Source organism: Pezoporus flaviventris, unplaced genomic scaffold (assembly GCF_033815535.1).
Source record: "Pezoporus flaviventris isolate CSIRO_AGI_PZ_B2104156 unplaced genomic scaffold, CSIRO_AGI_Pfla_v1 ptg000031l, whole genome shotgun sequence".
Taxonomy (NCBI): domain Eukaryota; kingdom Metazoa; phylum Chordata; class Aves; order Psittaciformes; family Psittacidae; genus Pezoporus; species Pezoporus flaviventris.
The window spans coordinates 34,664,154-34,677,730 of NW_026892579.1; the positions used below are offsets into that span (position 1 = coordinate 34,664,154).

Below are 13,577 nucleotides of genomic sequence, written 5' to 3' on the forward strand. Positions count from 1 at the left end.
AGTGTTCACAGTCTTACTGCCCAACTCCAGGCCATCACTTCAGGTAACACTAGCCTTGATATCCACTGTATACATATCTGTACAAGTCAAGAAGAGTTGGTCAAAGGAACCTGGATTTTTCTTTTTTCTTTTATTTGAAATATAAGACAATCAGCATGGGACATTAGCACGGGAGCACATAGATTGGGCTGAGGTCATTATATCATGACTCCTTAGTCAAGTTTTCAGGAAAGCTTGACATAAATGTGAATGCCAAAGTCTCTAATCTATTCACTGGTTATGAACTTTCAAATTCTTGCTAGCACAGATGTATTATTAATTGTCTTACTGTGGTACTTCTTCCATAATCACAGATGAAAATGGAAATGAGATTTTTGAATGCAGAACTCATTTGAGCAGTTGCAGGTAACCACAGGTCACACTACATTTCAGCACAGTTGTCAAGTTCTCTATGCAATTACCCTTAGTGCAAACTCAAACAGTGCCTGAAATACAAGTAATAGCAAGCCAAGAAACAAACTGATGTATTTCAATGTTAGCCATTGGGAAAGAGGAAATGATGCCTTAGAAGCCGCAAGCAATCAATCACATATGTTTTATGATTAAAAATAAGCTATATTGTTCCTCCTACTTCTCTGAAATTAGTCTGTTAAACCAAATTCACAATTGCATACGCTAACACTTTCACCCAATTTTAAAATTATTAAAAAGATTTTTAAAAAATTATTTCCCTATAATGAAAAACATAAATTAAATCATCACTTTCTTCTTGTCCATGTAACCGTTCTCAACAACTGATTTGTTTTGGCCACAAACATATTACTTTAAGTCTCCTCCTGCACAATAGCAAGGCATCACTAGTGATACTCCTTCTGTCTACTCCTTTAGTCTACTCCTCTAGTCTCTGAAAAGCATAAAGCAAGCATTCATCTGCAGTCAGAGTTATGCTTAAGACTCAGTGCTTAACACCTTTACGAATCAACAGGACCAGACTGCAGACTTCAGCGTTAAACCCCTTTCTTGCCAAAATTGGAACTCTATAATTAACAACAGAGATGCTTCAGGGGTTCATACAAATACCTTTAAAAGCAAGACCTGATAGCAGTCTCTACAACAGCAACAGCTCCAGGAAGTTAACAGAATGCACAAAAATGAAGGTAATTTCATCAAAACCACCAAGTTGTCACTCCCTTGAAGAGAACTTCAGTGACCATAAATAGCAAACAAGGCTTCTCAATATTATCCAATTCATGTCTGCATTCCTCCAAATCATGTTAGAATATTAATCATTAAGAAAAAGGTTTACCTGTGTTCCTGTCAGGTAAAATACAGCAATGCTTCTGCAGTATGCCAGGCAGAACCTGTTGCAACAAAGAAACAGATGTTAATGTACATAACATCTGAACATCATATGAACAAGAGCCAATGATTGCTAGAGTCCATATCTGATCAAGCTTTGTGTTCTCATACTGCATCCAAATTAGCTATCATGCAATGCAAATGTGAACCCTGTTTATTAGGAACTGCACACGGAGAAGTCTTACAAAATTAACTGCTTACTACCTCCTTGTAATGTTAGTTTCACCCTCTCCCATAGACTACAATATTAAAAAGTTCAATAAAAGGACGTAAGAACATAATTAAATATGCCCAACTTAGAGAGTATGCTATCAGTCAGTGATGTTGTTGTTCCTGTGATTTTGTACATACAGCCCTAGGGTAATAAGATCTATCTTTTTATAAACCGCTCTGGACCAAACTTCAAAGCACAGCATTTCCATCCTCACATAGCCAGTTCCAGCAGACAATATAAAACTCCAGAACCTAAGTAGGAAACTCAAGGGAATGGTAACAGGGAAGATCCCAGGTTTGTGGTCCACTATGGCCACCATGCTGAGATACTGGTAGTAGCAAGAAACGCTGCAGAAGCCCCTATCATCACTGGTCCCTTCTTATAGCAGGACCTCACCCTTCTTCACAGATTTACACATTGAAGTCACTTGTTCTGGTGTAGGTAATCAGCTTCGGTGCTCCTACCAGAAGCCAGACACCTGTACTTGAAGGACTCAAGACCTTATTTTAATCTGTAAACTTTTAAATCTATAATTTACAACCTCTACAATGCTACCAACATCAGTTAAACTGTAGCTTGAAATTTAAATGCTTTTCTATTTTTGAAAACAAGTCAATTAAAAATCATGCTCTGAGATTTCTTCTTTCCTGGACAAAAAACAGTGGATAGAACTGAGATAAGAACAGTATTGCCCCCAACTCTTCTAAACTCTACTGAAGGCACAGCATTTACATGTAAGCTCTTACAAATGTAATTCACTTGTTCTGGCATAATTCTGAAGTTAAGCTTGTAGATAAAAGGGAAAACAAATTGGTTTTAAGCACCAGCTATTAGGCAGAGGGTAATAGAGTCAGATCCCCAGAGGCACATATCAACCACAATAGCAGGAAACTGCTTTGTTGCAAATACAACTTATGGTCACATTTGGGGCTTTGTCACATTACTACATCTTGCTAAGCACCTTATTTTCCTCAAATTCTTTCTAGAACACTCTTTCACACACACACGTGTAGACTTCTGTCCTGGAGAGGTGTAGGTCTGTCACTGCCAGTGTTTCTGGAGGAAAGCCAGATGAGTGCCTCCTTCCCTAGACATGACCTAAGACCCTGTGGGTTACCCATGGCCACTCTTGAAAGTCCACAAACTTTGAGGGAAGAAGGTAAATGTACAATAGGTTCACAGCCACCTATTTCCAAGATGTGCACCAGTCTTTTACTTCACTCTGTTGCAACCCTGTTTAAGCAGCTCCCACCATGCTGAAGTTAAGATACTTGACATTACGGCTCCTGCCTGCAGAAACAATCTCAGCAGGAGGCAGACCAAGCTGAGGAACACGTGGACATTCCATACTTCCAAATTTCTGCATGCTCAGCTATACCAGCTAATCACCATCCTTTCTCATCTCTTTGGGTCTACACAAGACCTTTCAATTTGCTTCCTTAAGTATAAATCCTTCTCACTTGAAGCAGTCTCAAAGCTAGCCTGTTTGCTTCAGGGCAGACTATTTGAGGGAATAAAGGGGGACTTGAACCAAAGTGTCATCTTGCCTTACCTTGATTCAGAGGCAGCTTGTATTTTAAGAATAATCAATAGCACGAATAACAATCTTCTGAAAAGCACATTCATCATTCCACAGTGTTTCTTACAGTTTAAAATTAAAAACCCCAATAATTCTTAGGGGTACAATGTTACATTGTACACACTGTAGCATTTGCCTTATGGCCATGGATATAAATAACAGCAGAGACTTACAGGCATCAAAATCATAAAAATTAGAAGCAGAGAACAAAGAAATCCTCAAATGAACAGAGACACTCTTTCAAAGCAGTGTAACACAAAGACTGAATTTAAAAAAACACTGTCTTACTCAGACATAAAGTAACATTCAGTTCCTAGTGAATCTGTCACATTTTCTTCCCCACATTCATGAACCATGGAGAAGCATTATGAATTTATTATGAGGAGCCAGTTAATCAAATCAAGACAAATTAAAATAGACAGAAAAAGCAGGTCTGGAGTAGCAAGATAATTTCAATGGGGAAAAAAAAGCTCTAGAACATAATTTTTCCTTCCTGGTAGACTGTATATAGGTAAGAGAATAGTCATACCAAAAAGCATAAGCTGGAAAAGCATTTATTCGTCCATTCCCTTCTCTCCCTTAAGTGTTAAATAGGCAAACAGTATGGCAGAAGCTAAAACAATGCTTCCTTCTCCCCAGCCCTTTCACATGTTTACCCTGCACAAAGCCAGTTTCTGGCTGGTAGGAGTTTCATATCAACCTCCCACTTACTTATCTACAGTATACAGATTTTTACACTGTACCCATCTCCATGGTATCCAAGAGCCTCTTCACACTGCTCTCCTCCCACTTTCTCTCCACTCTGTTTCTCCATAGGGAAAATGACAGGAGAATTCCTCAGCAAAATTTTCACCTTTCCCTCAACATGTCTCTCCTTTCCCCCGCTGCTTTCCTTTCATTCATTTGCATGCTCTAATCCCCAGTTTATTCCTTAAAATGCCTTGTGGCTCACAGCTTTTTTTTAATTTCACAGATAATCCCCAGATTTTGTTGTTGTTGTGGGGTTTTTGTTGTTTGTTGGTTTGTTTTGTTGTTTGGTTTTTTTTTTTTGGGGGGGGGGGTGGTTTGCAACTTTACCTGCACAGGTAATTTGAGTGAGAATCTTCACCCAAATCAGACAAGGAATGATTTCTGCTGTAGAAATCAAAACATGGGAGCAACTGGAGGGATTCACATGTAGGGAAATAAACAGAGAGAATAGAATATAGTTTTAGAACAATATTCTTTTTTCTCAGCAAAAGAGAAACAGGTTTCAATTATATTAACTGATGATTTAACCTTCACTTGTTTTATAAGCTCTCAGCTGGGAACTAAGGCATTGCAATACTAAATTAAAACTGGACGCATAGATGCAGAAGCAGAATAAATAATACAGCAGGTGGTATGTCCTTAACATCAAGGTACTTCCCTAGCAATAGCCAAATTATCTCTGGTCTACAGCATACAGTTACACAATCACATTTAGCAGGAACACAGTCTGCTCATGGTGCCAAGTTGAAAGCTTCCTCAAATTCATTGAAAAAGTCTAACTGATGCTAGTGGACGTTGATCAGGACCTGCTTACATTTGTTTTCACTACAGCTTGCTGTGTTTAGAGACATATATATTTGCCATAATTAGTGTCCAGATTTTTACTTGTAGCTATATGTAATGCAGGTATACAGAAAACAGAGCTGTCACATAGATGTTTACAATCTGTTAAAGTTCGTTCATATTTTTATATGTCTGCTTGGAAACTTTCCTTCCTTTCATAAAAATAAAACATTTGGGTCCTCTGAGTGTTCACCATGCGATACCTTTTTAGCTTGGTTTTAACGAGAACTAGAATTAATTCCTAAAAACATCATGTTAAGTTTGGAAAGTACTAACCTGTAACACAATTAAAAAACGAATCCAAAACTTACAGAGAAGCAGAAACATGTGAAACAAAATGGTTCTAATATGGGAAAATACCTTTATGAAATGGATATCTACTCACTTAAAAAGGATCTGCTGCACAAAGGTGCAGTACTGAATGCTTAAAATGTTTGCTTTCTGCTCCAATTGTAATTGGACTCCTGATGGCCATAGAAAAGTGAGCTGGATACTGTTTCCCTTGTCCTTTTACATGTTTTTCTGCTGAAAAGTAAGTCAATTGAAAATAAGTGTCTCACATGTCCAAAATTACAGAACACCCAACTCATGATTCTCAATGCTCTGCAGGTGAAATTCAAGGCAAATGTTAACAAGGATTTATACCGTGGTTCTTAACTTGCCAGAAGGAAGCAACCTCAACTTGAATTTCAGGTCCGAAACTGAGATTATGGTATTTATCTCTGCTTTTCATATCCTAGAAATCCAGTGATGCCAAAGACTGGGAAGTCAGAATACGTCCTTTGGCTGTGCCAAGCACTTAGAATTTGGTTGCTCACAGCAGTCGACTACCTAACAAGTCTGTAGAAGTATCTTCTTCATTGTATTTTCATGCCCTTCAGAGGGCATGAAAAGTAGGCAAGGTTTCCTGTTCACAAGCTCTTGGGTGATAGAAACCATCATAAATCACAGGTTTATCATTATAGCATCACCATATTTCTTCTTTCAGAGCAGACGGGTTCATGCAACCAGGTGCTGAAATGCTGCATCAAGCTGTTGACTTCAGCTTCCTAACAATATGCAGTTGATTCAACCTACAAGAAGCTAAATCTGAACTTCATTCCACTCTCTCTCACAAGCATAACTATATTCAGTTATGCATTTAAAGGGGTATGTAGGGAGTGTATCAACAAATATCCGTTATCATTTCAGTTCCTGTAAGAACACAAAAGCAACCTAAGATTACCAGTGGGTCTATTCTGTCTCACTTTAAGCTGCTACCGATGCAACCCACACTGGCATAGGCAACAGTTCAAAGTTACTTGTAAAATCAGTCCTTGAAGTATCTGACTCTGGAGGAAGAGAGCATCAGGATTAAAGGGACCTGCCCTCCCAGGACTTACCCAAGCCCTCATGTGTCACCTGCTTATAATGGCAAAGCTAGTGCAAGCAGACAATTTTAATCAATTTTCATGTGTATCTCATGCTGCTGAAAACAGTAGAGATTTTGCAAGACCTTTCAGTCGTTCCCTGCTAGCTGTCAGCTCCTCTGCCTTCCCAAGGAAACAACCTTTCACCATAGCTCCTGATGAGCTGCACCCTGCTGCAAAGGCAGCTTCTGCCAAAATGTCTCCCACCCACAGCAGTGAGAGCAAGAAGCCTGTCTTGGCAGTTGATTTCATTGTATTCTGACGAGATGGCCCAGACTTGTCCAATTATGTTTCTTCCAGATTTTACTAGATTGCTGTTGTTCAACATCCAATTTCACATATATACTGGTGAACCTTCGTGCTGATTTAACGTCAAAACAGAAGTTGCTAATGATTCATCTGATTTGTGGGATGCTGAGCAAAAGTGTTTTCTCCTTTTACCATCCTTTACCTTAGCCTACCATTCCCAATTAAATATCAATAACATCAATAAAACATGATGATTTTGTCAAAAGCACAAGTTACACTGAAAAATGCTAAATTGTATTCACCATATATCAAATACTTTGATATTGTATCAATGCATTTATCACATTTAAATACATATATTGTCTCCTTTGCTTTTTGTATCCAAGGAAATGTTGGGTTAAGGAAGATAAATCTTGCAAATATTCTGAAAACATTGCAGCACCCTAATAATATGTGTTCTTTCAGGTTGTATTATATCTCAAAAAATGGAAATTTTCTAAAGCCCTTTCTGTGATTAAAGGAAGCACTGACACCAACAACAGGAGCAACATTTCTTTAGCAGAGTTCTCAACTAAAAGTGACAGACTTTTAAGCAATGAATAACTCACTGACTGCATAATCTATTTGGTATCTCTGAATCTAAATAAGGAAAACAACCCTAGAAGAAAAGGTATAGTGTTATGATGACCCCTGATAGCACAGCTGAGCTCCATGTACTGTCCTTGGCTTCATTACTCCTTTTTACCCAAGTCCCCATGCAAAGTTAAGCTAAAACACAGGTCTGTTAATTTTTTTAATGGCCCAGGAAAGAAAACATGATTATCAGTATGACACATTCCAGATTCATGTTAGCATGAATCTGCCTTAGCATGAACTAATTATAATTGTTCTATGATTAACAAGTACTTATAAACATGAAACTTTTAAAAATTATCCTCTGAAGTATAATCCCCACACATAGGTTTCATGAGAATATAATATGTAGACTAAATTGACTAACTAGGTAAGCCTGTGGGGAAAAAAACGCTATGCACTCTGGAATTAACAGCACATCTAGCTCTGGACTGATCGAAAATATTTCCTTAAGACAATCTTTTCCCTATTTGATAGTATAGGAAAATAAATGGCAGCACTAGCAACAGCACAAGCCCTATTTCTTTCTGATTTCTTCTTCATTATTTAGACACTTTGAGAACGATATATCAGCAACGACAAAAACTCCTTTATATTTTTCACATTTCAGAAGTTTACTCTTCTTATTGAAAGAACAAGATCCATGCACTTATGACCTCCAGGTTCAATTATCGTAATTGGCTTCACTTACAAGAGAATCCACAAATTATTTAAGATGCCTCAGACTAAACACAGCATGATAAATACAGGTCTACTGGTAAAGCTTCTGTTGGTTGTTTAAATAATAGCAACATTGTCCAAAACTAGGCCTTCAAAACCCTGGAACAAGCAATGTCAAAGTTCTTTGGATCCAAGAGAGGATGATGCTCTCAAAAGTGCTCTGAATCTGAGAGATTTTGACTTTGCCCCTCCCAGGGTAACATTGCTGGGAGAAAGAGATCAAGACCTTTCAGCTGATGCTGTAATTTCTTTTTCCAAAAGCAAATGAACAGGAGGATAACTCTGGGACTAAACCAACTATTTTCAACTTCCCTTCAGATGAAGTATTCCTAACCAACTCATCATATGTACACTCATTGCACTATGCATAAAGCAACCAGCATAAGCAAATTCACTTGGCCCTGGAATTGGACATGCGAAACAGGTTTTGAAGTAAACCAGAAGTCATAAACATTTCATCTGCCTCTTACCACCATGAGCAGCAGTAGCATCTCCTCCCTAATGGTAATACCTAAATGTGAGATACTCTGTCTCTGCTGTAGATCACGTAGATCATGAGGCAGAAGTAACTGCAGCAGATCACTAATACTCCAAAGGTTGATCAAAATTCTCCACAGAGACTCTGCAGGAGCAAGAGCCCAAATCTGATCTTGTGCTGATGGAGGGATGGCCAGTGACTACCCTCAAAGCTGGAGACTGACAAAAACAGAGGTGGAGAGTGGCAGCTAGTGATTTCCAGTGGCTGGAAGATGACTGAGCCTTGTTCACAGGTCACAAAAAGGAAGTAATGGGTAGTAACAGTCAGATATTCCCTTCTGTGGGACAGACACTTATTTGCTGACTGGACCAGCTGCCTCAGGAGTTTACTGCTTGCAAGGAGCACAGATCCTGCATGTCCTACAGCAACTGCAGAGGTTAACTCAGTCCCTGTGCTACACCTCTGAATTCAAGAGGACTATGGAATGGATCACTTGAGATACTGAGTTGTTACGATTTATTCATCTTTACATATCTGATTGTGTTTTGAGCAAATAAAAATTCTAGAGGTTGCTATATATATTGGAGTGGAACAAACACCTTCATTTTCATTCTCTAAAATACAAAACATGATAATAATAGTTCCTTTTTCCCCCTGCAGTAATCTATTTCTACACAATGTATTTGCCTTGCAATGTCTAGACTGTGAGGTCTCCTAGTTGGAGATCATGGTACTACAGTGGTAGGGATAAACAATAAAGCTGCATATATGAAAGCAGTCTTCCTGGGGAAAAGAATGCCCTGGTATTATTCTTGTTACCTCAGTGTCACAAGGGTACACAACAAAATGGTGAAGATAAAGTGAGTGTAGAGCAAGGCTACAGCAAATCACAGTAAATGTTTTCAGGCTAGGGAATTTTAAGCCCTTTAGCAGATAGGTCCTGGCTACCTCCCCTCACTTATCACTCGCTGGAGTCGGCTGACAAGCTGTCAGCACGCGCACATACACGCATATGCGCTGCAGATATCACTGCCACCATCCATGCTGCAGAGATTTCTCATCTTCTCAGTTATTTCTCCTGAGTAGAAATCTTAGTCTTCCTCATGGATCAGCTCAGATCCTACATGCCAAGCTGCTCTTTCCAAAGTGCTCAGGGCTGATTCCCCACCAGGCAGATCTGGCTGGGGCTGCAATAGCTTGCAGCAAGCCTACATGGAGATAAAAAATCCTCCTGACTCAGGAACAGTCACCAGCAAGCACACCAAAACCAGTGCTGGAGAAGTGGAGGTGCCTGTCCACAGGGGAGAGGGCTGGACCTGGTGGCATCAGCCTGTACCATGACCCTGGGGCCTCGCTGGGCAGTACTTTACCCCTGACAGGTTTTCACAGTATGCCAGAGATTGGAAGGGACCTCCAAAGATCATCTAGTCCAATCCCCCTGCCGGAGCAGGAACACCTAGATAAGGTTACACAGGAATGTGTCCAGCCGAGTTTTGAATGTCTCCAGGGAAGGAGACTCCACAACCTCCCTGGGCAGCCTGTTCCAGTGTTCCGTCACCCTCACTGAGAAGAAGTTTCTTCTCAAGTTTAAGTGGAACCTCTTGTGTTCCAGTTTGTACCCATTACCCCTTGTCCTATCATTGTTTGTCACTGAGTAGAGCCTGGCTCCATCCTCGTGACACTCCCCCTTTATATATTTATAGACACTAATAAGGTCACCCCTCAGTCTCCTCCAAACTATATCCTCCAGCTCCCTCAGTCTTTCCTCATAAGGGAGATGCTCCACTCCCTTAATCATCTTCGTTGCCCTGCGCTGGACTCTCTCCAGCAGATCCCCATCCTTCTTGAACTGAGGGGAAAGTTTTGTTAGAGAGCTAAGGTGTCTCCTTGTCTGCATCTCACCCACACACTGCTGAACAAACCCAGCCATGGCTTGGTCCCTCAGGTTTTAGTCTGGCAGTGTTGTGAAATATGTTTGTATTGTGGCTTGTCACAAGAAGTCTTTTTAATGGTTAACATCCATAACTCTGTGATTCAAAAGTACAGATTATTCATATAATAATATTATATACAAGGTAAATGCCAGGGAATCCCAAGTGTTACTTCTCTTCACTGCTCTGGAGTGTCTTTAAGATATTTGTGTGAGGCACACAGATCTTAAAAGATTTTGATAACTGTATTTGCACTGCAGAAGCAAATCCATTAAACACGTAAAATAGATTAACAGTCTTTCCCTGCATCTCTGTTAGAAATAAACTAATCTTCATTAAAAATTAAAGTTCATGATTTTGTGCTAGGACTTGGCAACAAAACTCTCCCAAATGGCCTCTTTAATTCTAGTGTGTAGGAGTCACAAATATAGAAAGAAATTCTGTTTAAAACTTGTGAGTATGGTGAGAAAGGATGTTTTAAGTGTAAAAGTTACCACAACAAAAATTAAAAAAGAAACAGCCAGTTTACCTGCATTCATGGTCCTGGTATAAAAGATTTTTCCCACTGTGAATCAAAGAATAACTCCTGTGCCAGAAATGGTGAATCATGACTTGAACTAGCAAGGAAGTTAACTAATACTTTGTAATTTATTAGCAGCTGAACTATGACATATGGTTGCTTTTAGAAGCTATTTATTATATCCAACTTCAAGTTTATAAATAGCTACAAAATAGAAGTCACCTTTGTAAGTGGAAGAAACTGAAGTCCCCACTGCATTTGGATCAGAGGCTATCTATTAAAACTATCTGGCATTACCCTTTAAAGGTAGCTTCTATACATTTGTCACTTTGGAGAAGCTCAGACTCCAGACATAAGTAGCACACTCCATCCTTGCTGGGACAACTGCAGAGATGAATGAGATGTCTGCAATTTCATCTGGCCATTTCCCCTGGCCCAATGAAAGATGTCCTGAAAACTGGGAATGACTGCTTTGCTGTTGCACGCAAGTTAAGTCCATTTCGTTATCTTTTGGCCCCACACACAAACTGAAGTAGCAGCACAGTATAGAATTCATGCATGCACGGAACTGGGACATTTCACTCCTGATGGACAACTGCAAGTGACGGCAGAAAAACAGAGAAGGAAAGGTTATTTTTAGGAATACTTATTTCATAGATTGAGGTTACACAATTCTTCCATGCAAAGAGAACAAACAGAGAAGGATGCCTGTGCCTTGTTCGTGCCCTTGGCAATGTTTGATAGCACAGGGGGATATAGATTTCAGAACACAAAGCGACTACCCACACCTCCTTCCCCAACAAGCAGGCATTCTTATAGAAATAATAGCATTCTCTTTAAGACATAAATTTGTCTTTATTACCCATGTTTCATTCAATATTGAACAATATAATAGCTTATTGCAAGGCCCAGTCATTTGGGGAAATTTTGCTGGAGGTGGGATGGAACAAGGATAGGTCTCAGTAAGCAGGTTATAATTTCTTTTTCAATTCCAGTTGAACAGTTACACTTCTGGCAAGGAGTTTTGAGGAGGGAGAATGCATAATTTGTGCAGGCAGCTTTTGAGAACACAAAATGGGAATAGCATCAGGGCAGTTTCAACCTGTGAGCTGTCGATACCCCCGTTAAATCTATGTAGCTTCAGTAGGTTGCTCTAAACTTTAATCAGCTTAGGGTCTACATACCACTAGACAACCCAAAGATGCAAACACAGAGAGGGCATTTTTTATGCCTATAAAGGTGAAAACATAGATGTCAAACACGCACAAAGGTGCCTATTTCTCTGCAGTTGATGCTCCTCCAGTGTTGCGGAAGGAGCCAAGAGGAACCTCGGGAATCCCCAGAAGTGTTACAAAGCTGGCAGTCATCAAAGACCTGGTACACACTTGGGGATAGTCTTAAACTGCACACTGAAATGACAGTGCTGCCTGACATGTAAAGCAATAGGCAACAGAGGCACAACTTATCTACAATATGAGAGACAGCTGCATGTCAATCACCCGCCAGAGATGCCCAGCTCTTTTAAAGGGCTGCCATTATCAGTTATTGTGAGATAACATTTATCCTCTCTGGTGAAGACTTCCTTGATATTACACAATTAGCAACATTTTAGTTAGATCACGAAGAACTCTACAATTGAGCAGTCAGAGGACTTGCTAAGTTCCTGTCTCTTTACTAAAACTCATGTAAGCATTTTGTACAATGCAGAATGACTTTCACGGAGAAATGTCCCCAGAGTTAGAGCATAGGAGTGGATTACTGCATTCTCCCAAGAACAAGGAAGACTGAAGGTAGACACCTCACTTTGAATTAGTCAGAGGAGTATTTGGACAAGTGCTGACCACATCCCAGGACAGCATGCTAAGTACTCACCTATAACAAAACAATTACCCTTTTCTTCAGCTCTGTATGTTTTGGGGGTTTTATAAGACTTGCAAGGGGCAGTGAGGCTGCACAGAGTTAATTGGTTTTCTGACCCAGACAAATCTTTTACTGTTCTTTTGTGACACTTCTTAGAGCCTTCATCTGCCATCAGAGAAATATGTACAAGAACTGGTAGAAGGGTAGGGAAACATATTTTGTTGGTAAACATATACGTGGAATAACAGAGTTTTTAAATATGTGTTTTCTTAACAACAAACTAAAATAAATGTAGCTTTAGAGGTGTTTTTTTTTCTTTCTGTCTTGGCTATCCAGGTGAAAACAGCTTATTTACAGCCTGTTTATTTTTAATTCCTCCTTTCATGTTGCTTTCAGGGAAATGTCACCTCCTGAGAAGAAAAGGTTAAGTCACGCAATGCTGCACTATACAATCAGTCTGTTTGACAAGCCTGGTCTGCCGAAAATATGAAAGAATGAGCACTTGACCAGTAGCCAAACCATCTCCATTGACAGAAGTTCCTGCTTCAGTATTTTAATTATTCTCGTGGGTCTTCCCATCTTCAGACACATCAGCACTGACGTTACCTCATCGCTGGTAAACACCAGCAACTTGTTTTTTCCACGTACTGAACTCTCCCTCTTCAGACCAGAACCTAGAATTCACAATGAAATTGCTTCAGCCTGTTCCCATTGCGCTGTCCTGATAAAAGGCTAAGGGGCTCTGCCATTCACTATTTGTATTGCTTATTCTAGCCAAAACACTACTAAAAAAGCTACCAAAAATTCTGGTTTGATACCAGCCAAGACTCTGAAGTGTAAGTGGCCTTTTTATTTACACAAATATTCTGTGCAGCTAATGAAACATCCCACTGAATTTCAGACTGCCTTAGACTGGTTTTTATTATTCAAACACACAAACAGCCATGAGGTAGCTGCAGCTAATTTGCTGTTTGGAGTGTTTGGAGTGAATGTTATGAAATAGTGCTATTAAATGGTTGGAGTCTTTGGACA

General features: G+C 39.7%; 1 protein-coding gene across 7 annotated transcripts in view; it reads right to left on the minus strand.

Moving 5' to 3' along the window:
• DLGAP2 (DLG associated protein 2) overlaps positions 1–13,577 on the minus strand; it is a 463,247-nt gene that overhangs the window by 381,038 nt on the left and 68,632 nt on the right. For all 7 annotated transcript variants that reach the window (XM_061460679.1, XM_061460699.1, XM_061460675.1 and 4 more), the window contains one exon: positions 1,307–1,361. In XM_061460679.1, coding sequence (XP_061316663.1) covers positions 1,307–1,361 — 55 coding nt within the window. Of the gene's footprint in view, positions 1–1,306; positions 1,362–13,577 lie in introns of those variants that run through there.